Source organism: Misgurnus anguillicaudatus, chromosome 13 (genome assembly GCF_027580225.2).
Source record: "Misgurnus anguillicaudatus chromosome 13, ASM2758022v2, whole genome shotgun sequence".
NCBI classification, from domain to species: Eukaryota; Metazoa; Chordata; class Actinopteri; order Cypriniformes; family Cobitidae; genus Misgurnus; species Misgurnus anguillicaudatus.
The window spans coordinates 11,973,490-11,997,258 of NC_073349.2; the positions used below are offsets into that span (position 1 = coordinate 11,973,490).

At 37.7% G+C, this 23,769-nt stretch overlaps 1 protein-coding gene across 2 annotated transcripts in view; it reads left to right on the top strand.

Annotated features, from left to right (window-relative positions):
• Positions 1-6,770: 6,770 nt before the first annotated feature.
• Positions 6,771-23,769, top strand: part of mtcl2 (microtubule crosslinking factor 2) — a 59,590-nt gene continuing 42,591 nt past the window's right edge. For both annotated transcript variants that reach the window (XM_055188084.2, XM_055188085.2), the window contains exons 1-3: positions 6,771-7,849; positions 9,249-9,473; positions 17,408-17,566. In XM_055188084.2, the coding sequence (XP_055044059.2) occupies positions 6,995-7,849; positions 9,249-9,473; positions 17,408-17,566 (1,239 nt within the window). In that variant the 5' untranslated portion in view covers positions 6,771-6,994. The remainder of the gene's footprint in view (positions 7,850-9,248; positions 9,474-17,407; positions 17,567-23,769) is intronic.

A 23,769-nucleotide genomic window follows, 5' to 3' on the forward strand; every position in this document is an offset into this window, starting at 1 on the left:
ACAGTTTACGTCAACGCAAGACATTCTGCTTTGTAGTTGCACAACAATGCTAGATTTGTAATAATAATAATAATAATAATACAAAGTTAATTAAAAAATGGATTTAAATTTAATACTATGCTTACTTTTACTTTAATATATGTTTATTTAACTTTTTCGTTGTTCGTTGTGTCATATTGCATTGTATAGTTGTTATTGTGTGGGAAAAAAAGGGTGGTGGTGGAAATGACAGGGTGTTGTGGAAATGACAATGAATTAATGTAAACGTAGAGAAACAGTAGAGATGTTCCTTAGAAAAATTCTTAAACTCATTGCACCCATTAAACTCAATTCACAAAGTCATTAAACATAACCACACCGTTTTTTGTGTAGTGCTGAGTTTGAGTCTCCCCTGCCCCTCTCCCACTCCATCCACTTCCTCATTGTCAGCTGATGACTTTTGAAAACTTCTTCACCAACAAAACATAATTTCCATTCAATTAAATCCATCAGACGTTGGATCTTGACATCGGATCAAGCACAAATGAATGCATAGAAGACGCCGCTCGACTAAAGCAGTTGACAGAGAAATTGTGAAATTAAAGCTCATTTTACATGTATTGGTTCTGCAGACACGAGAAGAGGTACAACAGTATAGCTTAATACAGATATTATGTCTGCTTTTTTGAACGACTATATGTACAATAGGTGGTGATGTCACTACATGCGAGAAACCTGACAAATCTCCAAAATCCCATATAAACGCAGTTTTCTGCATATTCTTTCTTATTTATTTCTTATAGTTTTCTATAATAAGCAGATTTTTTGATAGTTATCTGCTTATTCTGTGCATGTAAACGCACTCAATGTCATTTCCACCACAATTGAAATGACGGTGGTGGTAATGACATTTCTGTAGTTTTTGGTGAAAAAAAACAACGATAGCTTTACTGATTAGTTTTGAATTAATACTTAGCACTTTATGTATGCAAAATTACTCAACTTTAAATTTGTAGCTTTTTAAAAATACCCTTAAAGGTACACATGTATAATAAACATATTTACTGATAAAACAATATTTACACTGACTTTTTCTTGATTTGTTGTTGATGAAAATTACCTCCATGTCCAGCATGTTCTTTAATGTCACTAAACATTTACATAGAAACCCACTAAACAATCTTTTATACAAACTTTTGCTGTGGTGGAAATGACACAAATACTGTGCGACAGCTATATTTTGTATAATAAAAAGTAATATTAATAGTGGTCTTACATTAAATATTATAATGAATTTTACTTATTTACTAGTGCTTAATTCAGGTATATTAATAGATACCAGATAAGTCATATTTTTAAACTGTATTTTCATTGTTGAAATGTAAAAGTCTGGATGTGCGACAAGGAGATAAATTTGACACCTATAAGGAGTTTAAAATGTATGAAAAAATCATAATAGAAAGGTTGTAATTTTTTTAAGGTGGTTTCATTGTAAGTTTGACAAAGAAAGAGGAGTTTGTCCAAAATTATATGTGTTTTTGAAAATATGACCAAAGTCTAAGAATCACCCATATATAAATATTGGGACATATTTTTTTTATTCATTTTAATGTTTCCCAGCATCTCGTACTCTCAAGCATGGTGCACAAGCATTTATAGATGTGATCTTGGTGGAGATTTCATTTGAAACATTTTGTTCACAGAGCAACACCTGTCCCTCATTCCAGTCATTTATTACACATTATCTTCACATCAAGTTATTGAACTGAGCATGATAATCATTCTTATCATTTGTTTTAGTCTTTTCTCTGAACCAACTTTCAGGCTTCATTTTAGCCTAATACTAATTCCCAGTAAAAAGGTTGAGCATTCGTTCAGTACAGAAAAACATTAACCTGCTTGTGTGCTATGATCCAGAAATCCTGAAAGCATGACAAAGATTGGGTATAATGAAAAGGCTGTGCATTATTAATGTAAGTTTGGTCTGTTTGTTTAATCTCTGTCATAAATAATGGAGGCTGTAGTCACTGATATAGCACAATGTTCTTGGAGCAGCTCAGTCTATAATGACAGCATAATAACTGACCTGAACTGACCTCACTTAATTGTATATTGTACGTTTTAGATGAGTGTGAAAAAATACAAATAAAAGAGTCATCTGTCCAGTCCTGTTGAACTTTAAACTTCGAATTATGTCAATGGGTTTGTCTAAGGGGTTCCTTCTTTAAGTACACTAGGACGGTACCCTTTTAAAGGGTCCTCATATGTACCATAGGTTCAAATTTGGTATGTATTTGCTCAGGGGTGAAATAAATGTGCTGTCCCTGTTTCTACCCAGAGTCACATATTCATTCACAAAGAACAGCAGGCACATAATAAACCCTTCATCAAAAACCACCCTACAGTTTTGGACAGCATCAGTGTATAATCGTTCCTGCAGTGTTGTTTCAACAAAGAAGTTAAAGAGTGGGACCAGAGAGCATCTACAGTAAAAAAAGACTCTTTCATTCAGCATTACACACGCCAATTACACCCACTGACACTGTTTAACATGCCTTTGTTTTCAACAAAGCTCTTTTTATCATTGATGCATTTTTATGCAAGTATATATTTTTAGCATAGTAAGATAAATGTAAAACATGATAGCTATATTTCACAAAGCAATGTAATTTAAATCTAAATTTTCTTTTGTTCAAATTTCTGACCCTTCTGTTCCTCACCTTAAAAATATTTTTGTACCACTCACGTTGTGCTTGCTTAACTTGACCATTAGGGGGCACTAGTGTTTAAATTAACACAAAATGTTGAAGAATTGTTTGTTATGAAACAACGATTCTCTTTAATTAAATAACAGTCAATAAAACTCACTACATTTATATGTATTCATTTAGCAGACATTTTCGTCCAAAATGACTTAATAAGTGAGCATTCAGCATTTTGTAAGTAATGCATTATAAACAACCACATTCATTTTCTCATTTTTTTACTCAAGAAACAGCTTTGGATTATACAAACACACTTGATTCATGAATATATAATATTTATAATAGTTTATACTTGACACATTAATGTGTTATAATGGTAATTCTAAAGCCAACAGTACTGTCAATTTTGCAACTGGCCACATTATTGTCTTTTCACCTGTTGTAGTAGTTCTTGTACATGTGTTTATTTGTGTGTACAGGTACATAGCAGTGATGTCTATTATCTATTATGTCTATGGTCTGTGGAGAAAGATTCAAGAAAGTTTGTCATGGTACTTGTTCATGTGTTTGTTCATATTACAAAAATGACTTTGAATATCCACATTTTGACATAGTTACAGGAACAGTATGTAAGAAATGTATATCAATGAATCATAAAATGGCCCTGATATGTCACTAGACATTAAGAAATCATTTTCATGTCAAATACGTATATCACTGACAACAGTGGTCTGGCCAGGATATTTTCATTTAAAAACTGGAGTTGCAGCCCCCAAATGATGTTTATGCTGTCATTTTGTGTATTGGCCACCAGTTGTGTGATTGCAGTACCAGTTTTAGCCACAAGTTTTGTGATTGCAATACCAGTTTTGGCCACAATCCTACATACTGTTCCTTTAATGCTTTAATTGAATTCAAGTGTATTAATATAGCCCTTTTCATTGTTGCAAAGCAGAAAACACAGTAAAACAAACATAGAAAAAATCAATCAAAGCACATCTGGGGCACCGTTGACTTCCATAATAGTTAAAATAATACTATGGAAGTGAATGGTGCCCCAGATCTGCCTTGTTACAAACATTCTTTAAAATATCTTACTTTGTGGTCAGCAGAACAAAAACTTGGGGATGAGTAAATAATGACATAATTTAAAGTTTTTGTGAACTATTCCTACGAAAAATTTAATATTAATGCAATATTAAACCCAAGATCAATGACTAAATGTTGTGTTCACGATGACTGCAATATGTCAAATTTGATGTTGCTCCAAAGCTGATGCAATATTTTATTAATTATAGTCTCAAAGATTTATTTGAAAGATCATTTAATCAGAAAATATTATTTTAGTAATTTTAGGTTATTCTGAAGTCGAAGCTTCTTTTAAACTCATTCTACATAACTTCAGACAAAACCATGAAATTTCTTACTAATTACTGCCATTGTCACCACCACAACCATTTCACTGGAGACTTGAGGACTGCAGTCCCAGACTTCACATGCATCCCCACAGACAAAGCAATGACATGAATCCTACTGCTAGTTTCATTATGACTTGTATTTAGGCCAAGTAGATGAAACAGGGGACTTAAATACTGTATTACATTAATTAAGCCCACAATGAAATACAATATATTCTGGAGTGATGAGGATATTGTCTATGTCTCAGGTGGGTTGAATTTTTAGTCTTGTGGCAAGACTGCTAACAACCGTAACACTCATTAACAAAATCCCTAAACAACTGAACACTTGACAGATAATTGCCGTCTTAAAAAATTAATGTAGTCAATTTTACAAATGTAGATCCATATAATCTTATAAATACATTTTATAGCAAATAGTGATGGAAGACACAAATAAATCATTATACAATCAAAATAAACTAAAGCAAATAGGTGCCATTATATGATGATGCTTTGGATCCCTGATTCAATCATATAACATCTACACTGTAAAAAGTAAAAGTTGGATTAACTCACTTTTTACAGTTTAATGCACACCATTGATAAAAAACGCAGTGCAAAAAGGGAACAAAATGACTTGTGCGTTGTTATCAATCAATAAATAATTAAATCAAGCCTCTCATTGATCTGAGTCTAAAAGACTTTAGAAGTTTACCACTGATAGATTTTACATCAGGTTTTTACATATGGAGTTATTAACCACTTTAATGATGTCATCCGGCCCCTCGTCCTATTATATCCTCCATCCACCAGGGTGATTTTGCACTTTATGAGAAGCTATAGTGGCACCTGTGCAAGAGTCCCTGCAGGGCCCCTTTAATTAAGGCCCAGATGCATTCGGCCAAGAGTCTGGCATCCGCATAAGCAATCATTACAACTAATTACAGTGAATGGGACCTGTGTACACATTCCTGCCTCATCACCACCTCCCACTCCACTACTGTAGACAACCAAACAGTTTCAAACACAGCAGTACAAGGGCTTTGGCAGAAGAAAACACACAAATAGATGAGACAGAGGTGGGAAAGTTTTACACAGGACTCAGTATAGTTACACATGTCACTGTTGTTTTTCTTCAAAATAGCTCATCTTACTAAGCTCTGTGATTCACGGGCATTCTAATTATAAGGAATTCAGTTATATGGCAGTATATACTGTATACTATTTTAAAGATAATCTTACAATATTAAAAACATTTTTTTTCTTGTTGGTCTGTATGGTTCAATATAGAACTTTTACTGAAAAAGATGAATTAAGATTTCACTCTAAAATGTTATTTTTGACCCATGGGTAAATACTGGACAAAACATGTGCTGGGTTAAAAATGACCCAATGTTGGGTTGTTGTTATGCAACCATAGGGTATAATAACCCAGCAGTTGGGTTGAAACCACCCAGCATTCGGTCAATTTTAACCCAGCGGTGTGTTCTGTCCAGACATTTTTAGAGTGTTGGAAAATCAAAAAAATGGTTTTTATGACATCACCATTTTAGAACTTGAGTGTACACACAAACCATATTCGTTATTTATTTGGTGTTATACTCTATAATTGTGTTATAAATTACAAAAAAGCCTGAATCTTAAGCTGTGCTCTCTTCTGTTTCAATAAAAAATGGGGAAAGCAAAAAACTAAAGCGAAAGATACAAAGTCATTTCAGTGATACAAGTAAACTGTGTTAGGGATGAAAGCAAAATTGCAAATAAAATGAAAATATGTTTCTTCATTCAGAATTTAATTCAAATGTTTAGTATGTACATTGTAAAATAAATATGTTTCGATTAAAATACTTTAAATACAAATCTGGGACTATTATAAAAAATTTGCACAGCCAAAAAAAAAATGTTTGAAAAGAGCTCCGGTGGGTTTTGAGTGCTGCTTTGGGGAAAGAAATTAAAAGGACTTTATACCCTGCCATGGGGGGTCTTTGGCCCCATTGTACACAACTTAAGCTGACCCTCAAAGACCCCCCAACCTTAACCCTATCCCATAGTCCTAAAAATGACTTCAAGCAGCCCCTTTGTGTCTCCCTGTGAATCTATCAAGCATTGAAGACTTACCAGTAAAGTCATATGCATTCCTCATGATGAAGAGTTCTCTATTGTAAGAGTTAAAAGTATAAGAGTTAAAAGTGTAAAAGTTAAAAGTATAGCACATTATATTAAAAGATTAATTCTGATGTTATATTTGAATATCTCAATGTTAATTTAGCAGTATACTTGTGTTAAAGTGGATGATGAGGACTTTTATTATGACGAGGGGGAGACGGAGAGTAAGGAGGAAAGTAAATAAAAGAGGGGGAAAAGAAACTCGTCCGTGTCAGAGGGTTTTATTGATATATTCTTAAAGTTATATTTAGTTTTAAGCCCCGAGAACACCCACAAGCAACTATTACACTATCTACACTTTTTGGAGAAAAGGTACAAAAGCCCTGTGGCAGTACCCCTTCAAAAATGGGTATTTGCACCAAATTAAGATGTACATTAATGTACATAATGGAACTAGATGTACTGTACTGTATGTTGGTGGCAGTAGTGCTCCGCATCTCTTTCTAGTGATCGCTCGTCACGGTCCAGCCGCTATCTGGGCGGAGAAAGAAACCAACTCACTCAGAGAGAGAGAGAGAGAGAGAGAGAGAGAGAGAGAGAGAGAGAGAGCAGCTGCAATGCAAAACTGAGCACGCATACGTGGGAATATCGCAGTAATGACAAGATACAACTATTGCAATTCTATTTTTCCTCTGGGATTTAACTGACTTAAATGGTTTTATTGTAGGTTGAAGCTCTGGTAACTTCTGTATTTGAGAAGAGGAGATACATTTCTACTTCATTCGTGGCTTTTAAACGGAATGAATGACCAAGACAAAGGTTGACACCGGTTCCCCGACGCATTTTGTGTCGAAGGAAAAGAGGCAAAAGCAGAAAATGGAAAGCAGCACGGGCGCGCAAGCGTCTTCAACCCCCACCGAGCAGCAGCCGCCCGGGCAGCCGGTGCAAACGCACGAGATAAAGAAAATACACCGGGCACCTTCACCCGCAAGACCTAAAGATGTGCCGGGATGGTCCCTCACTAAAATCCGCGGAGGTATCGGCACACCGACGCTGAGCGTCAAACCGGGCGCGATATATTTAGGCGGCCGCGTGTCCAGGCGCAGCCCGATAACCGGGAAAGAAACGAAAGGGGAGAAGAGCAAACCCGCGCTAACCCTGACCGGTGCACAGAAAAGCAGCATGAAGTCTAATAAAAGCGGTCGGAGGAAAGTCTCAGACGCCAGTATCGGATCGGACGATCTGAGCAAAGACTCCGGCTGTGCTCCGGGAAAACTCTCACCCACCGACAGCAGCTCGGAGCTTTCCGACTGTGCCTCGGAGGACAATAAAGTATCCACGGACGCGCTCAGCAGTGACACCGAGACCAGCAGCCGTGGCGGGATAGATGGAGACAAAGCCGGAGCTGAACATGGACTGTCGGATAAGAGTGGCCAAGCCAAGACCGGCGTGGATAAGGACCGGCTCTCCCTTGGAGTCGAAACCGGAGAAGGGAGCATCTCTCCCGGCGACGAGCGCTCTCTCACCTCGTTGGACAGCAGGATGCTTGCCAGCACATCTTTAGCGTTTTCAGACCTGACTGAAGAGATGATGGATGGGGTGCAAGAGGAACTAGTCAGGGAAATTGAAGAACTAAGATCGGAGAATGATTATTTAAAGGTAGGATCATCACTGTATATATTCAGATAGCTATTATTTATTTATCTCTAAACTGATCATAGAACACTTTATTTGGGCTGATTATGAACTTTAGCTTACTTAAAAAGCTTGTCAGCTTGCAATAGTCATCATATTATAACCCCCCCCCCTGTCAATAAGCACTGTTTGCATTCAGTTGCATTAGTACACTGATGTAGTGAAGCACAATGTCAGATGATTTCAAGACATGTCACTGTGTTGTTTTGCCTTTTCTTTTATTCTTCTTTTAAATTTGTAGTTCACTGGATTCAAGCATGATTTTTATGATTGCATGATCATTTAAATGATTTATTCAATAATGTGTTAGATAAAACGGATCATTTTATAATCTTTGGTTTCACAGACTATGGCCATGAGTAATTGGATATCTCATTTCCTCCCTAAATATAAAAAATATAAAACCAGGCATGCTTATAGTGATTTTTTGCCTAATATGCAGCTGTTTGTACAGATGCGCTGCGGTAGTGCGCGAGCCCGCGCCCACTTTTCACTCCATTGTTTATCTGCTCGGTGTGCACGTGATGCGCGCGCTGCAGTAGTTGACCTATATTCACCAGAAATGTGTGACAGCACGCGGTCATCCCAACTTAAAAGCATGGTTAATTTTTACCCATTTGAATAATAAATAGTTTATTTGGATTGTAGGCGTGGCTGCGGCGAAATATGCAGGGTTCAGAGTAAAATAGCTCTGTAAACATTGTGTTATTATCTGAACCACGAGGTCCCAACCAAAATCATAATGACACATATTGATGCCATATTACAGGCATATTGCGTGTACTGTGTGCTTAACCTTGGGTTAATCTCTTATTTAACCCCAGGTCAATTTCACACTTACACACATGTTAAAAAAGGTCACCACTGCTTTAACCCCGGGTTACGAAGCTTTGCCCCAAAATGGTGCCATTTTTAAATTGAAGTGCATTGTCGAATAGTACCCTGCTGAAAAAAAACAGCATATCAGCAAGACCAGTATATGTTGTGTTTTGGTGCTGGTGTGCTAGTAAACTCCAGCTAAACCAGCATTAGCACCAGCATTAGCACCAGCTAAACCAGCACCAAACCAGCATTAGCACCAGCTAAACCAGCATTAGCACCAGCATCCCATGCTGGTCATACCAGCAAGACCAGCATTATGTTGTGTTTTGGTGCTGGAATGCTGGTGACCACCAGCTAAACCAGCATAGACCAGCATAATTCCCATGCTGGTACATGATGTTTTTTTCAGCAGGGTAACCCATGGTGAAGTATAAACTTGTGAAATGTGGAACAACATGACCTGGAATTATGTTAAATAATTTTGTGTAACATTGTCAAGTGCTATATTATGTATATTAAATATTATTTGTGTGTACGCCAGGATGAAATGGAGGAGCTCCGCTCCGAGATGCTGGAGATGAGGGATATGTATATGGAGGAAGATGTTTATCAACTTCAGGACCTCAGACAACAGCTGGATCAAGCAAACAAGAACTGTCGAATCCTGCAGTACCGTCTCAAAAAGGCAGAGAGACGGAGCATCCGTGTGGCTCAGACCGGACAAGTGGACGGGGAGCTCATTCGCACGTTGGAGCAAGACGTCAAGGTGAGAGAGAGTAATTCATGAATCAGTAATTCATGCAAACTTTCTGTTGTCTCACAATTAAAGCATCTTATAAGGAAGCATTGCAATATGAATGGCAGAATGGAATTTTCATAAACAAATTATTTTAAGACTCAAAAGGGGAATTGCGCGTTTTGGTCATATAATTCCCCGGTCTGCTTGTCATGGTCTTTAAGTGGTGACAAGCAGACAACTGTCTCACATGGCTAAAGACACAATACCTCTTTTCTTGGGTCTGTCAGGGAGAAGAGAAATAACCATGATGTCATTCCCTTAGGCAATGCCATGCTGTCTATGTTCCTCTCTTACAAGGCTGATTTGTATACAGTAGCAGATAGAGAACACTTTCCCCTGCCAACGCAAAATTGTGACTCTTATTGGCACTGTGACTCTATCCGTCTGTCACATACTTAAATTTCACGACACAGCTGGTTAGGATCAGAGGCTGTGGACGATCAACAAGGCGAGAAACACAGTAGGGGGATGGTTTACGCAAGAAGACATCTCAGCCTCGGCTGAATTCTTTAAGTGTTAACAGGAATCTCCTAACACTGGGTCGATTGTCTCCCTGCACTACCGGCGTAGCAAGGTCAAATTACTCCGGTCCTACTTCGTTCAGTTGGTTTAAATACTCCATTGCTGTGGTGACAGGCGGGCGATGCCTTAAGGAGGAAGGGCATTATTTCTTTACCTTCAGCAGCTTAACATAACAACAAAACGTAAAGCAAAAAGCGCTAGCTCAGGCGTGTCTATTAACGTTCTTGCAAAAGCTAAAATGTCGCAGTTGTCTAAGGTGTCCATCTAGCACTTGTTTACATAGACCAACAATGAAATATAGCACAGTTGAACACTATATGTCCCGTGTGTATAGCCCTCTTACAATGTTACGGAGATAAATGTAATTTGAACCACTTGAATGGTGTAACACATGCCGAAACAGAGCCCAGATGTTGGCGTATGCATTTTATCCAGAGGTATACATTTTATCAGTATGTGTGCTCCCAACATCGAACCTTATGGGCTGCTAACACAATGCTTTACCAATTGCGCTACAAGAACATATAACTTCTTGTGTTGTATTATTTAAAGGGACATTCCACTTTTTTTTGAAAATATGCTAATTTTCCACCTCCCCAAACATTTGATTATTACCGTTTTTGGAATCCATTCAGCTGATCTCCGGGTCTGGCGCTAGCACTTTTAGCATAGCTTAGCATAATCCATTGAATCCGACCAGACCACCAGCATCGCGCCAAAAAACAACCAAAGAGTTTCGATATTTTCCTATTTAAAACTTGACTCTTCTGTAGTTACATCGTAACTGTAGTTAATTAAAAGTTGTAATTTTCGAGGCAGATATGGTTAGAACTATAGACGGTTTTATCGGATACACGTCTGGATCCGAACTTTACTTCCGGTTTCGTTTTTTTAATGGTCTGACTAGTTGCTAAACTGATCTCTTGAACAAATGCCTCAATAACAAATGTTTTGGTTTCCTATGTAATCTATGTGGTTTTTTTTGTTTGTAATATAAATAAACTACGTTTAAAGTACTTTGTGGTTATTTATTATTAGCAGAGTTAACTGGAAGTTACGTGCGGACCGCGACAGCCGCTTGTTTATGTTGTTACTGCTGAAACCGTCTATACTCTCAAACTGGCGTAATAATGAAGGACTTTGCTGCCGTAACATGGCTGCAGCAGGCGTAGTGATATTACGCACTGCTTGAAAATAGTCCCCTGCTATTGAAAATAACCAAGGGGACTATTTTCGGTCAGTGCGTAATATCACTTTAAATGAATAAACAAAATCCAGAGGTCACTAATAGCAGGCTACAAGATGAATATTTTCCCCCTTTGACTCAAATTCTCATACAGCAGCTTCCCATGTTCGTCTTCTCATTTTCCTCGAATCTCTCGGGATCAAGGGGAATGGGATGATGTCATGGTCACAAGGGAGTGTTTGGGGGGGATTAAAGGGTTGAAACATCTGAATGTTTGTGAGATCCCTGCACCATATCCTGCTCTCTGAAGCACTGGCCTCATTTCTCAACTAGTTAGAGCAACGCCTACCAGATTTGTCAGGGGAAGGATGGGAAAAAGATCCACACCTTCTCCTCAGCTGCTGGGGCTTCGTGAATTTGGTTCAGATTGGCTCTGTTTCCTCCCCTCTGAACAGCCATGTGCTCATTTAAAGCAACAGCTGAGATACAGAGATTAAATACAGCTGTAGGAAAAACACTTCACTAGGTATGGTGCTAGATTGTTTTGCCTAGACAACTAGAAAATGGGGGTCATCATAGCTCAGATGTGTATTTATTATATATTTGCAATAAATTTTTTATAGCATTGTTTTTAGCATTGCATTAGCAGCTCAAAAGCTTCATGGGTTCAATCCCAGGGATCACACATACAGATAAAATGTATATCTTGAAAGCCCAATTCATAAATGTTAATGTGGAGAGGAATTTGAGGAGAAACATCAAAGACTGAATGAAGCCTCTATTAAGTCTCCTGAACTATGAAAAAGCAATAAAATTGTCATCTGGACACAACGAGAGTAAATAAAGAGGAAGTGAGGTTGACAGATGTTGATAAGGGAGGGAGAAAACGGTTTGGTCAGTCTGGCCTTCGCCTGTTCAGATATCAGCTAAGCAGCAGCAGCATGCTGGAGATAAAACGAGAAAGAAAGATAGAAAAGACATTAATAAACATTTCCTCCTTTAGCCGCTGGCTCCGTTCCATCTCTGTCGAACCACTCTGGGGAATCCAGTAAACTTACACCTAGATCTCTCTTCTCACCCTCTCCCTTCATTATTATTTGGGCGAGGAGCGCACATGCATAATCACTAATGTGACACATTCACACGTCAAAGTCAACTCAAAGATTAGAACAAAGCCCCATTTTTAAAGCACAACCCAGTCTCTTGTATTCTGAAAGGGAAGGCAATGCGTGGCCATGGAAAGCGCAGAACTTGTCTGCTATTGCACCAGTATGTAAAGTAAATAAAGTCGATGTTAATAGTTTTTTTTTTGGTAGAACCTTGTGTTAAAAGTGCATTGTGTAACTTTTATAAGGCTCTCTTGACAGAAATGCAATATAATATACATAACTATATTATTAGTGGTGCATAAAGACCTTACATAATGAACTGTATTGTTTGTATTACCTTAGACAAAGCCGTTTTTTTTTCTATATTCACCGCAAGTTTCCTTACATGGAGGTTGCCGTCATGTTTCTACAGTAGCCCTAAACGGACAAACTGTTCTACAGAGCGCGTTTTTTCCCTACGTTGTCTTAGACCATAGATATATACACTAGATGTCGCCTTGGGGTTCTTAGCATGCGTCAAAACCGCTGCCATCTTAGGACAGGGGTCTTGTCATAGGAAGTATCTGGGTAAAGCTGCTATCTCCGCCTGTACTTCGAATTCATGGACGATGCCGGACTTTTGTGCTGCGTAATGGATGTTAGGGCTACTAGCACTATGCATTACAGTTAGAAAAATTTGAAACGAACTGTTGAAACGAACCAAAAGAAAACGAAGAAAATCGCATTCATGACGATTTATGGTGATTTTATTTCCGTTACACCATTGCCTACAATGACGCTGATGCGGGATTCCCCTGTTTCAAGATGGCGGCTCTAGTTGACGCATTCGGTCCAATGGACCGCCGTAGCCAAGGCGACATCTAGTGTACATATCTATGGTCTTAGACGACGACATGTTTGTACTGTGGCAGCTACCTTATGCGTTTTGAAATTAAGGGATGAGATGTTGTTTGCAATTTGCAATCTTGACACTAGATGCCGCAAAAATGTACACACACCACCTTTGAGATAGAAGTATAGTCCCATTTCTATGCTTACGTGGGGTCCATGTACAGTGCACGTGACACAAATTTCATCATCAGAATAGTATGCGCACCGACATATTTTTGTATCCATGCGTGCTTTGTACACGTACGTCACATATGCAGGTACAGGAGAATGTAGTAAGTAGTAGCCCAGGAGATGCATTGCATTTTATTGCAGTGTGCATGCATCAAACATCTGTGTACATGTACGAGTCAAATAAACTATGATTCGCAAGGGTGTGCATTTGATCGCATACGTTTGTGTACACGTAAAGAAAAAACTATACTCTGGGTTTAAGCGGCGCAAAATGTTGTCGGTTCGATTCCCAGTGAATACATATTCTGATAAAATATGTAGCTTGAATGCTGTGTAAGTTGCTTTGGATTACAGTCTTTGCTAAATAAAAAAAATTACTGCACGATTAAAATATAAAGTGCGTGCTGCTGGACCGATATATTTGAAAATTTGAGCAGCCCTATCTGGTTTTGCTCTGAAATACATTACATTATAGATATCAGTATTACAAAAGCTTTTTCTTTATTTAAAGCAGTTAAAATACACAAGTGACATTTGGCGGAAGCAGGCATTAACAGACAAATTAAAGTGTCAGGCTGTTTATAGATGTAGAAAAATTGTGTTAATGGCTTTCTTTCAACACTAAAGTAGTTGGTGCCCTTGAACTGTCTTCATATGATCTGTGCTACGTGTATGTGTGTGGAGGTTAACCGAAGGGCAGCTTGTTTTTTTGTTTGGAGACAGTGTACAGTCAAGTTCGTAGAGCAATTGCGCCTAGGCAGCTTACTACAGATGCAACCAGATACAATCTTTTGGGAAGCCGTTTGAAATGACCGTTTACCCAGCAGGGAGGCGGAGCAATCCTGAAAAGCAGGATCAAAGAGAAGCCGCCTGCCCCCTATACACAATCATAGTCAACAGCAAAAACACTTCACAGAGCCATTTACATATTTGACCAAGTACTGCTGACTATCACTCATGGCCACATGTAAATAGTCTTTGATGGTTACACTCCCTTGATTTTAGGGTTTGGTCAGATGGTGCCAATATGGCAACTTGATCTACATCAGACTTTAGGGAGTGTGTGGGTAAACAAGGGATTTGACTGTAAACAGATATACTCCCAAACACACGACTCTGCTGTGCTTTAACCACCATAGCACTAATTTGTAACGTTTTGCAGGTTAAAATGACTACAGGCTACAAATGCAAATGATCTGGGACCAGCAGACACTTTCGATGCTCTGATAATTAAAGTTTTTTGCATAACAATACAGAAGCACAATTACCATAAAAAGCTCGCCATTTATTTATGAAAGGTGACGTTGATTTTTTACAAGCTGTCTATTGATAGGTAGTGTATGAAGAATCGTGTATGGTTGCCAAAACTATAAACTTCAAAACTCATGGCCTTTTGGGAACTGTATATTTTGTTAAGTTCATTTGCATGCAGTAAAAGCTTATAGCTCGACTAAGCAAAAAATCTGTGTTTGCTTTTCTTTAGCTCTGCCCTTTTAAACCATACTTACTGTCATTACATCAGTAACATGTATGTGATAATGTAACAATTAAGAAAACGAAATAGCTAATTTTGGAAAATTTATAAGAAACAATAAACACAAAAATTCCTACGAAAGGAATTTTATTGTTTTTTATTGTCTATAATAATAATTAACATTATTTACTTATTAAAGGTGAGGTGCGTGATTTTTGAAAACACTTTGGAAAAGGGATTCGGGCCGACTACCAAAACACACTTGTAGCCAATTAGCAGTAAGGGGCGTATCTACTAACTGTAAAAAACTGTAAAATATGTGTGGGGCGGGTCTATCAAAAGAAGGTCCAGATTCTATTGGGGTAGGGGTGTGTGTATCACTTTTTTGTATAAATATCAACATATGCTTTCAGAGATCATGACCCCACCTTTAATTGGGTAATTTTAAAAAATATGTAATCATAAATGTATTTTTATAATTTTTTTTAACCAATTGTAAAGTAAGTTACTGTGCATATAGATACTAGATTTTTTTTTTGTAGAACCATTGAGTTCTTAAAGGTTCTTTAAAACACATACAATTTTTTACCTTTTTAGGTAACATGCACACCAAAGCACGCACCATATTTTTTCAGTTGTTTCCAATGGAAGCGCGGTGCATTTCAAAAATGGCGTCGCTCTGCGGTTTTTCCGGGCTTTTTTGAGCGCCGAAAGTTGAAAAATTTTCAACTTTGGGTGAAACTCTCAGCTCGTCAATGTCATCTCTCCCTCGGCTGTCCAGTCACAGTGGAGGAGGGGCGGGACAAATAACAGCAACGAACCGGTGCAACGTTAAACAACTGATAAACAAAGCGGAAGTATTTTAGCAACCAAAGCGCTCAGCTGTAATAAGCTGGCATGCTCCTATAGTCGGCGCCTGCGTTTAAAAACGTTGGTGAACACGCCCCCTTATAGTGTGCATAGAATGTATCTGTGAATTTTTAGCTTAAAATACACTACAGATCATTTGTTACAGCATGTCCAAAATAGGCATGGGCCAGTTACCGGTTTCAAGGTATACCGAGGTTTTAAACAGTTTCAAAACCACTAAAATGTTCTGTGATACCGTCTCCAAGGTATGAGCTGTGTTTAACCAAAATTCATTAAGTCATGTGATTGATTTGATGTTTACGTTTAATATGCATTACAAAAATATTATATATTTTGAAAGCAAATTATAATTTAAAGGCTTTATTTTTACCTGGCATTTGAAAATAACACATTTTAGTGTTGCACTTGCAATATCGTGAAACTGTGGTATTTTTGCTAAAGGTTTGTCTAGTCCAAAATGCCCCTATTTGGGCAGGAGCAAAAAGTGCTGTTTTTATGTCTGTACCTTTTAAATGCAAATGAGCTACAGCTCCTCTCTCCCTTACAACAGACAATGAGCACTTTTGGTTAAAAATAGATCTGATTCTTGTGAATACTTCTTGTGAAGTCTGAGACTATAATATTTAGCCAAACATAACAAACATTTAGAAAAGCTTTTGGGTAATATTAACCAGTCATTCAGTGTCTGTGGGCGTAGCTTTGTTCGTGTTACATCACATTAACAAGTGAATCAAAACGGCATGTCTAATGAGACTGTTCTGGTTTAACAGGGATTAAAAAAGCAGTAGAGGGTGGATTTGTTTTATTGTATGGTGTTTGTGTTCAAACACTGCCAACACACATTTATGTCCAAACACCTTGTAAAAGTAGATTTTGCATAAAATGTGTCCCATTTCAGGGTCCTTTATGAAACCATACAGCCAAAAATTGTTTGTCTATGTCATTTTTTGGCACCTTCATTTAAAAGACTGTAGAATGGTAGTTAAATAGAAAGCTGCAACAGACAGTATATTGTATAGACTGTGATGAAATTCATGTACAACAGAGATGTTTACAGCTCCCTGCAAACAGACGATTGGTAGGAAAGAGTGATGAAACAAGACAGAGAGGCTGCCTGAGGGAAAGAATGAGAGCTTCTGATATGAATTAGAGCGTGGTGTTGGTACAGAGAAGCATTGTGGATACCCAGCTGCACTCTGGCTTTGGTTCAAACTCAGAGAAAGAGGAAAACCCTCTCTCACGTATAGCACATCTTACAAACGGTGACTGTTTCCCTTCATCAACCCCCTCACACAGACCCTTTCACTCTTATGTATTCTTTCACACAAACTTTTATCCATCTTATATGCATCTCCTGAAGTAACATTCAAACATAATTATATTGCAAGAATGGTCCTGTTTGCACCATTACATTACACTTTGTTAAGTATAGGCGTTTGTGTTTGTGTATCTTTGTACCTTTGTTTGCTTAACACTGATAATGGCCTCCTTAAAAGTTGTACAGTGTAAAAGCTTTTAATGAGCTCTCCATCCTTAAGGAGCAATGGATCATAAATTGATGAACCATACATCACCCTGACATAGCTGCTGTATTAAATACATAATTTAAACATTCACCTCATTTCATCATATTTGAGAATACATCTCTGAACTCCTCCTTTGGTCATTATGGGTTTAGGTGGCAAAGGACGTGTCCATCCGCCTGCACAATGAGCTGGACACTGTGGAGAAAAAGAGATCTCGTCTGGAGCAGGAGAATGAGGAGCTGAGGGTAAAACTACAGGACCTGGAGGTGGCCAAGCAGGTCCTGCAGGCAGAGATGGAGAAGACCAGAGAGGTAAGGGCAACAGATTATTTTAGAAGAGTGTGTGATAATTAGATACTCAGTGGAGCTCTTCCAAATATAATTCAAGTCAAAATTTATGTGTGGGTAATGAAGCAATACGCAACAAGCGCCTGTGAATGGTAATGATTTTACTGCGGGTAAGGAGTGCCGTTAAGATTGATGAGAAGCAGATAACAGACACTAATGAAAAAAGACACTAATGTTGAATAAATAATTATAGATTTTTATATTTTCTTGAGAAAAGTACATGAAAAAGTCGCTTTGGTTAAAAGTGTCTGCTAAATGCATATACCTAAACTTATTAAAAACGGAAAGTTTATAAAGTTACAAAATACTTGACATACACACCACAACGTTTCAAAATGACCCCCGTTTACACGGATCTATGAAAACAACTGTAAAAGCTGTATTGTGTGTGCCAGGCCAATAGTTGGCGATGTTGCTTTGTTTATTACTACAAGTTACCCTGGACAATGAAACCTAAAAGTTTAATTTTACGAGCGTTTGAAAGTTGCGCGAACTTATTTGATCAATTGCGCTGAAATATCAGAGAAAGCTCTTACATATACATGTACAAAACACAGTGCACATGTTTACTTACAACACAAGCAGCGGACTCAGCGGAAATAATATTAGTTTGCATCCATATAAACTCGTCATTACTCCCGCTCGCGTTTAAATGACAGCGGAGAGACTCGCCCACAGAAAGAGACGGATTTAAATACCAGGTGTAAACGTGATGTGTCTCTCTCTGAAGATTAAAATTAGTTTATTAATCTGTGGCAAAATTCTCAGCACATCCCTAAAGACTTTATTCATTTTGTTAATTGGTATTTTGACATTTAAGGATTGTAGTAGTGTGCGGCTTTTGCACTTTTAAAAGTAAATTTTTACACGTTAAAACCCTTATTTAGTGCCTTATTTAGCTATAATACGTGAAAACATCTAATTAAGTAAATATTTATATTTTGTCTGATTAGTCGATTAATCGAAAAATAGTCGGCTGATTAATCGATTATGAAAATAATCGTTAGTTGCAGCCCTACATGTTATATGCATGGGCATTACATCATCCTTTTCACAGATTTGCGTTTTTGTCGTTGTACTTTTAAAAGTACACTTTTATACGTTAATACCCAAATTTAGTGCCTTATTTAGCTATAATACGTGAAAACATCTAATTAAGTAAATGTTTATGTTTTATCGGATTAATTGAAAAAAGAATCGCCCAATCAATCGAAGATTAAAACAATCGTTAGTTGCAGCCCTACATGTAATACGCATGGGCATTAGATCATTGTTTTCACAGATTTGCGTTTTTGTCAATTACCCTGCGTTGTACTTTTAAAAGTACACTTTTACACGTCAATACCCTAATTTAGTGCCTTATTTAGCTATAATACGTGAAAACATCGAATTAAGTAAATATTTATATTTTATCCGATTAGTCGATTAATCGTAAAATAATCGCCCGATTAATCGATTATGAAAATAATCGTTAGTTGCAGCCCTACATGTAATACGCATGGGCATTACATCATTGTTTTCACAGATTTGCGTTTTTGTCGTTTACCCTGCGTTGTTTCAAAAACTCATTTCGAAACCCAGTTTGTGTTTACAGGACGCCAAAACTGCATTGTCGTGATAACGAATAGCCAAAACCCATTTAAAATGGCCACTTAGATTAAATGCGCGGCCACAGATATGGGCCATTTTGAATGGGAACTGTTGCATGTATAAGTATGCTTTTACTTGACATTAGAGACATAATTGTACCTTCCTTTTTATCAAGTTGCTTGTAATATTGGGAACAACTGTGTCTTTGCTTTGCATCTTATGCCCTAAAATTTCACATAGCTTAGTTTCTGAAAGCAAAATGTGTTTACATTTGACTTGATTTGGCTTGGGGGATAATGTTAATGTTGACACCGTAGTTTCGTGTGAAGTGCATCATTGTAGTGAATGCTTTATCTGTGTAACATTAGGAGCCGAGAGCCCTGATCTGTTGACTTTCTCTGTGTAAATGTCAGCTCGAGGGCTGAAAGAGAGGCATATAAATTTAGCATTAGATTTTTTCCGGTGACAGTTTAAGCATTGTGTTTCGTTAATTCCTTTATTTTGGCTGCATTCTTTTTTTTCCCTGTTGCTAATAAATGTTTCTTTTTTTTATGAGGAATAACTTGTTGGTTGGATTGTCTCCATTGACTCAATGGTTGATCTGTGGTCTATTAACATGCCAGTTGTGTGATGAAAAGCGAGGGTGAATGCATTATTGTATAAATTAACGGTCAGAACTGGTCATTACAGTCATTTCTTTCAGAGGGATTTTATGGGGTGTTTCAAACTGCTGTGTTTGTCGGTGCCAGCTCTCTGATTCGCTCGGGTGCACTAATATGGGTGGGCTCACAGGTCTGTTCTGCGGTCTTATTGGCTGAAACCCCAGGGCAGGATGTGTGCCATTCGCTGTTGTTGTAGCTTGAATTCTTGGCATGATGATGCACTCAGACAGAGTGAGAGCGTTCATACTTTACTAAATGTACAAAAAGGCCATTAATAGCCAATCACTCAAAGAAGAGAAGACAAGATGAATCATCACAGACAAGTATGGGGAGATTTAAAAGAGTCTTGTAAAAACATGCAACAGCAGTGCAAATAAGGATTATGTTAAGAGTTTGTTGCAGAACAGGAATATGTTAAGACATACGCACACACGTCAGACACTCGGTTATACAGTCATAAAACCACAATGTATTAACGTTGACGTGAAATCAAAATCAGCAAGCAATTTTTGCATTTAAAATATGTCTAATAGCTGTTCATACACAGCCAAGATGTTTAAACTAAAACAAGGCTGTCAGTAAAAATTGAATAGACATCTAACCATAGCCCAATAATAAATGAAATAAATCAAACCAAACACCTTGTAAATCACTGTGTTGACTGGAATATCACACATCTCACAAGTTATTTGGGCAAAAACTATATTTTTGGGCTATACTTGTCTATAGTTATTAACCTAGGAGGCAGTGTTGTAGTAGAGTCCAACTCATTTGAGTCAAGACCAAGACCAGAGAGTGTCAAGTCCAAGTCAAGACCGAGTCCACATCCAGCTGTATCTGGACTCAGTCTTGATTTAGACTCGACAGTAGCTACGTTTACATGCAACCAAATAATCCGAATGTAATCAGATCGATGGGTCAATCGGATTGAAAAGCCTTCATGTAAACACCTAAAATCAATACGATTGAGGTCGATCGGATGCATATTTGGATCATATTGTAAAGGGTGGTGTAGTTTATCTGTGATCCGATCAGCGGAAGAAAATTGTGCATGTTAACACGTGAATCGTAGTGTTTTTTCAATTGGATGCAAAAATTCATTTGTGTTTAACTTCACATCTTATATTTACCTGTTATTTACGTTATACTTAATTCTCGTCACAAAAAACATGCAATAGCAAGGCATTGGCAACACTCGTTATTAACTCTTTCACCACCAGCGTTTTTAAAAGAAGTTGCCAGCCAGCGGCAGCATTTTTCATGATTTTTACAAAAGTTTAATGCCTTTCAGAAAATGTTCTTCTTTAAACATATAAACTTACAATATATGAAATTAAAGATCATTTCATCCTACCTTCATCAGTTCTCTTGTAATCACCTCTCAAATATAAGTAGGTTTCTTCAAAAACACAAAATTTTGAGCAAAAAGCTGAGATAAATGCATTTTTGTTAAGGACTTTTGATAGAGATCAGGTTTGCAATCCTCATTACATACACAGCGTTCTTACTCTTTCACCTGAGGCGTTACTTCCGGGATGCATAAGTTGCGGAAGAGGTGGATTATCCGCCATTTGGTGGATAATAGCGGTATTGCGGAAGCCGGAAATACCTGTCATTGGCATGGAAGCGTTTTCTCATAATTGGCGAGTTAACTCGTCAATGGCGTTGAAAGAGTTAAGGTAATGGGGTCACGCGCTGTACATTCTGCAGCATTCATGTGTACTTTCATAACATTAAGCTACATAAAGCAATAAAATAGCGTTGTTCCCATCGTGACTTCTTACTATAGACGGTTTCAGCAGTAACAACATAAACAAGCGGCTGTTGTGGTCCGCACGTAACTTCCGGTAAACTCCGTGAAGAATAAATAACAACAAAGTTCTTTAAACGTTGTTTATTTATATAACAAGCAAAAAACAACACATAGATTACCTTGGAAACCAAAACATTTGTTATTTTCAACGAGACATTTGATCAAGAGATCAGTTTAGCAACTAGTCAGACCATTAAAAAAACGAAACCGGAAGTAAAGTTCGGATCAGGCCGTGTATCGCGTCAGCGCACGTGCGTCCAATGAACCCGTCTATATCTGAAATCTTTTTCCAACTTAGCTTTGTACATTTATCCAGAGATAAAGCGTGAACTCGAAGAGAGATGCTGTGCACTGGGTGGCGTTGCCAAGTCCTCTGCTTTATTTCGAGTTCAGATTTGGGCTACTGTTTACACTGTCTCCGCGTGTTTTTTTTTTATTATTTCGTTCATTAGTTATTGCTGTTTGGGCTGTGAATAGTCATTGGGATGCTTTTGGGCTAGTTTTGAATGTCCATATGGCTGTAAACAAACATTTTAATCAGATTGCAATGTTTAGGATGCATGTAAGGTTTATTGTCGTAACCTGCAATTGGATTGACGAAATGTTGTGCATGTAAACACGGCCAGTCAGTGGTCTTGGTCTTGAATCAGATTCGAAGAAGTTAAAATGACAGTGAAATGACAGCTATTGCTTGCTGGGTAAGCTTCGCACATTTTGGAATGAAAAAATACATAAAATAGATTATTTTTTGGCATATTTTTGTTGAAATTGTAAGATTTAAGAATATTAATCTCCTGATTTCAGATTTCCAAACCCAATAATTGTTTAATCTTTATATTTACTAGGTTGTATCAAAGATTGAAATCAAACGTTTATGCTCCTAATCTCATCATTAAATTATGGCCTGGTATCACAGACCAGGCTTAGATAAAGCCAGGACTAGACCTTAGCTAAATTAAGCACTTTTTATAAACATGCCTTAGAAAAATATGTTACTGGTGTGTATCTTAAGACAAACCAATGACTGTGGCATATTTTAAGATCTGTTTATGCAAGTTATTTTTAGTTTAGACAGTCTAGGACTAGCCTTAAGCATTGTCTGTGAAACCGGGGGAATGAGACTTTAACCTGGATTTCACACACAGCGTCACATATTTTATAGGCCTGGTTAAAAAACACTTTGCAAGCAAATGACACTGATCTTATTAAGCTCCTAATTCATTTCCTCACACACAAATAAACACAATAAAAGCTTGCAGGCTTTTCCAGCTTACCATTAACCTGAACACCAACATTATTTATTTTCCTTTCCCACAAGCCTTTGATTCTCTGTCTTCTTTTATTCTCTTTCAACCTCTCTCTGTCTGTTCTCCATTTAGCACACGATCTGTATCGATCTGTACGGCAGCGGCTGTAAAGTCTCACGGGTGATTAGGTGCACATGTGTGCTGTTTGTGTGTTTTATTAGTTTAGGAGTTTCTGATGGTGGTCACACTATGGGGGGCAGTTTTATAAGCATCAGGTGTTTGAACATAAGCTCATGGTGAGAAGTGAGTACAGTAAAAGAGGGATTAGGGACAACTTTATCGCCTTTCGGTTGCCTGTACGATTTAATGACCCAAGTACAGTAGCTTACAAACTAAAAGAGTTTGATTTAAGTGATGCTATAAAGTCTTGTTTGTTGACATGAAGCACTTCAGTCTTTGAAGCTTTAAATTCTCGACTGGTAAAGGGAAACAGCGCTACGAGACTGACTGGGTCTTTATTTGTATTTTTCAGGAAGCCTGTATCTTTGTTTTGCTCTAGGGGGGAAACCCTGAGAAAGGAAGGAAGTTCAGGGTCACTAGGGCTGTGTGTTCATTAACTCGCTCTCAGCGACAGTCACTATGATGGAAACAAGCACTCGATGAGAAAACCTCCAGCTTAGAGAGAGATATCATCCATCAGGGCTATTTAAACTTTAAAGTCACTGTGCACTGAAAAAAATGTAAGAAATTTTGAGGATATTTGGGCAACTTTGGAAATTTAAGGTATGATGTTTGTATCAGCAGATTGGCAAGTAACTCACCGCAATGCAATTCCGACCAAGAGTCATGGCTGAT